A 4,312-nucleotide genomic window follows, 5' to 3' on the forward strand; every position below is an offset into this window, starting at 1 on the left:
GACATGATTAAGGGCAAATCCACGGTACCTTGATAGATGATGGACACGATCAAGAATATCCAAAATCTTATTATTCGGATAAATTGTGAAGTACAACATTGTTATAGAGAAGCTAATTATGTCGCGAATGCACTTGCCAAGCGGGGAATTGACAACGATGCATTGAGTATCACTTCATCTCAAGATTTACCAGTCTCAGCAAAAGGGCCTTATAGGTTAGTTTCATCCAAATGGTTTCTTTTAGGCATAAGCAAAAGAAGAATATATTTTTGTAAATTCATAAGTGTATCTGGCACTGGGAATTGGAGCTTATTTGTATTTTTTGTATAGGGATCTAGCTGGAAAGAAGGAGCTTGTACATCTAGTTTTCCCTTGATGCTTTAGTTTCTAAGGTAGAATCTGATAGCTGGAGATATTTAGTAACTCCAGTGCAACTTTTGGTGAGGTAAGGACGTATGGTGCCCCTCTTTTGTATATTTTGCTAGTTTAATGAAAGGGAATGCCAACTTACGACATATTTAAATAAATAAATAATAAAAAAAAAGTACGAAGAGCCTTAGCGAAATACCATCCGCCTTTTTTACCCTTTAAAATTTTATTTTATACCGGACAAAATAGTCATTTAATTCGTTTTCCTAATATCTAGGACTTGAAAATCAATTATATTATGTGTATTAAATCCTTACTTATTTGAACTAGATATAAAATCCTAAAATTTAGGACTTCAAAATTTATTATACTTTTACCTTATATAAATTATTAAAACGAACATAAAACGTTTTTCTCCCCTATCCTTTCGTTAACAAGAGATACACTACCTATCATAGTTTTAATTCTATTATCGATGAAATACTACTACAAATGAAGTTATGTTTACCTAGACTAAAAATTTAGAACTTAGAACTGTCTTTTGAATATTTTCTTTAATATTTACAGAAGAACCATGAAGTATTTATAGTATTTAATTAGTAAAATGCTTACGAGACTTTAACTACTATGAGTGCTATGAAAATGTAATGTCCTACTCATATTTGTCTCTTCTTAATTTTCACAACAACGAATGATAAAGAAAAGAATGTTTAATTTCTGTAAAAAAAGAAAGTTGAGACCACATCTATATCTATATATCTATCTATCTATATTAAAGTACGAATACCCTTAGCGAAATATCATTCGCCATTTTTACCCTTTAAAATTAGATTTCACACTAAACAAAATAGTCATTAAATTATTCTCATAATTTTTAAGACTTTGAAATAAATTAAGTTTTATTTATTAAACTCTTCCTTATTTGAACTATGTACGAAATTCTAATATTTAAAAAAGATTTATCACTTCAATTCAAATAAATACATAAAATTGAATGCAAATGTCGAGTCAACACATAAATCTAACAACAACGAAAATATCTCAACTTTTACCTTACATATCTACAACCATTTTCATTGAAATGAAGGAATAATCATTAAATAATACTTAGTACTTGTATAATTAAATAAGGAAACATATATAAATGTTGTAGCTATATATGTAATATAGGAGTCCAAAAATATAAATACTCATCTACAAATTATAAATAGGGAAATACCGCATATGTATAGGAAAATACTGCATTGCAGTAGGGCTGAGTTTCTTTCTTTATTGAATAATTAGATAAATAGGATCAATAATTATTATCTTAAAAAGTATACTTTTTTCTTAAACTTTTCTTTTATAGTACTAAGCCAAACATAAAATTTATATACTTCCTTAAAAAAAATGTACTCATTAAGACAGAATACACGCGCAACGCGCGTACCTAAAGACTAGTATTCCTAAAATCAAGAATAGGTTGTATATTCCAGATTTGTGATTTTGATTTTATCCGAAGACAATTCTTATGCTTTATATGGAGAAGGTTTAATTTAGTCTTCACAATTTCGTTTTTAAATATTTCACCTATTTCTTATAGTTTTTTTTAAAAATATTTCTTTTAGGTTAGAGTTCTTTATGAAGAAGATTTAGACTTGTCACACACTTTTTAATTAAAATATTTTTAATTCAGTTATTTCTTTTATTGGGTGGAGTTCTTTATGGAGAAGGTTTAGTCTCTTCACAGATGTTTTAAATTATTCCTAATTCAATGATCTATTATTAATTGGTTCGAGTTCTTTAATTATGAAGAATGTTTATTAGCCTCTTCCTAAACTTTTTTAATCATCGCAATTCAATGATTTTTTATTGGTTAGAGTTAAGTTACTTTCAAGAAAAAGCTGTTAATTTAGAAATTTCCTGTTCCACGCATTAATTGAATTTAGTTAATGTAAAAACTTTGTAAATGAAAAAGAGGGAAGTATAAATTACCTTCGCATTTTCTTCAGGTAAAATACTGTTAACTAGAAATTTCCTATTGAATGAATGGAGCTAGAAAAATTAAATAAATTATAAATGAAGAAAAAAATAAAGGAAACTATTATCTTTTCAGTTTCTTCTGTTAAAATCACATGTTAATTAGTCAATTAAAATGTGAAAAAACTTAGGAGTGGTTTTAAGGAAAGAAAGCAACTTGAGCCTCAAGCTTAACCTTGGATCCCAAGAACAGTTAATTTTAAATTTTCTATTCAACGAATGAAATTAGCTACTAAAATAAATAAAACGAAAAGGTAAGGAGACTATTTATCATATTCTTATCTTAAAACATCGAGTATTAAGTTAGTTCTTATTTTTCTTTTTATGAATTGCCCGTAAAGTTAGATCAAGAGTAAACAATTTAGGAAATATAAAATTCAGGGAAAGAAAGTAACTTGAGTCCCAAGCTCGCGTAACCTTCCCCCACATATCAACACTTTTTTCCCTTTGTAGTAAATTTATTTACTAAATTTTCTCTGTTGGAATTAACCTGATCAGATATCTATAAATAGTCCACTAAGCATTCACGTTAGTTAGCTTCCAAGCCATTCGTTTAGGGTTTACTTTCATTGTTCTTGTCTTCGAACTTCGAGAGAAACAGTTGTTCTTCTCTTTGGGTTTTGCGGTAGTTACTTGTCTCATTCTTGGGTTGATTCTCCAGACACAAGAAAAAGCCATGTCGACGCTACCAGCTGCACGCCGGCGTATTATGGGTGTTCGGTTTCACCCAACTGATGCAGAGTTGATCAACTTTCTGAAAAGATTCCTAAAGGGCGAGACTTTGTCGAGTGAATACCCTTTCCAACATGCGGATATTTATGGAGATCGGCCACCATGGGAGATATTTGGAGCTGATTCTAATTCTGAAGAGAAAGTTCGCTATTTTTTTACTCGGTTGAAGAAGCAGAAGAGCGAGCATACAAGGGTTCGTCGAACTTGCGCCAACGGGACATGGAAAGGCCAAACAGGTATTGTTCCTATCACGAATGGTAAGGGAACTGTGGTGGGGTTTAGAAGAAATTTCAAGTTTCATTGTAGAAGTAAACAACGAGAGCATAACAAAATTTGGCTGATGAAAGAATATTTCGTCGGGGATGATTTCTTTAGAGAAAATAATATTCCTAAGGAGGATATTGTTGTGTGCCGAATCAAGAAGAATATAAGAGAGAAAATAGTGAGGGATGATGCAGTTTCTATGGATGAACAAGAGCTCGCTCAAATAATCAAAGCTATGTTGCATGGACCTGATGATGACTACTGCACATTGCAACCGGCGACAGTTTGTCAAGGGAACGAGACTCACAATGAGTTCATTGAAAATACAATGTTGCATGCAGAATATGCGCCAGATGATTATTTGAGTGGACTGAATTACCAGAATAGCCAATTGTTGATTAATAGTGATGAAGGAAATCAAGTTACCATATGGGGGAACCAAAATAATATGATGGCCATGCTTACAGAGGATGCAACTACAAATTTGACTACCTTGGAACAAGAAGCATATGATCAACTTTTGACTGCTGAGATTGAGCAAGGCCACGGAGCTGATCATCAGACAAATAACAGCGAATTCTGGGAAGCGATGAATGGAATATTGGAAGGCGTTAATATTGATGTTCCTTATGATTGGTTGAATGATCTCTGAAATCACTTCTACCTGCAGATGATTGGTCGCGCAACTTCTAGTAGATAGGAGACGTGAAAAAAGTTAGCATTTGAAGAGAAACTCGTGCATGTTGAAATCATTCTCTTTTGTGATGATAATATTTGCTGTTTATTTTTTTCAATTCCCAATAGCGAGTTCAGAAACGTACTCTTTGGTATGTACATTGTTGTTGCATTTCTTGTAGGAAAAGCAAAAAACTTAGTAAAAGAAATACAACTTGTGATTGTGTCTTCTTTTTTTGTCATAGATTCTTAT

At 31.5% G+C, this 4,312-nt stretch overlaps 1 protein-coding gene across 1 annotated transcript; it reads left to right on the forward strand.

Moving 5' to 3' along the window:
- The first annotated feature begins 3,064 nt into the window (after positions 1 to 3,064).
- On the forward strand, positions 3,065 to 4,036 carry LOC142179851 (NAC transcription factor 29-like). Its single transcript, XM_075250737.1, has one exon. It carries the CDS (start codon positions 3,065 to 3,067, stop codon positions 4,034 to 4,036), a length of 972 nt encoding a protein of 323 aa, XP_075106838.1.
- The last annotated feature ends 276 nt before the right edge of the window (positions 4,037 to 4,312 follow it).

Source organism: Nicotiana tabacum, chromosome 4, assembly GCF_000715075.1.
Source record: "Nicotiana tabacum cultivar K326 chromosome 4, ASM71507v2, whole genome shotgun sequence".
Lineage (NCBI taxonomy): Eukaryota > Viridiplantae > Streptophyta > Magnoliopsida > Solanales > Solanaceae > Nicotiana > Nicotiana tabacum.

Excerpts from the sequence above, each read along its gene's own strand:
- LOC142179851 (XM_075250737.1), top strand. The coding sequence starts at position 3,065 with ATGTCGACGCTACCAGCTGCACGCCGGCGTATTATGGGTGTTCGGTTT.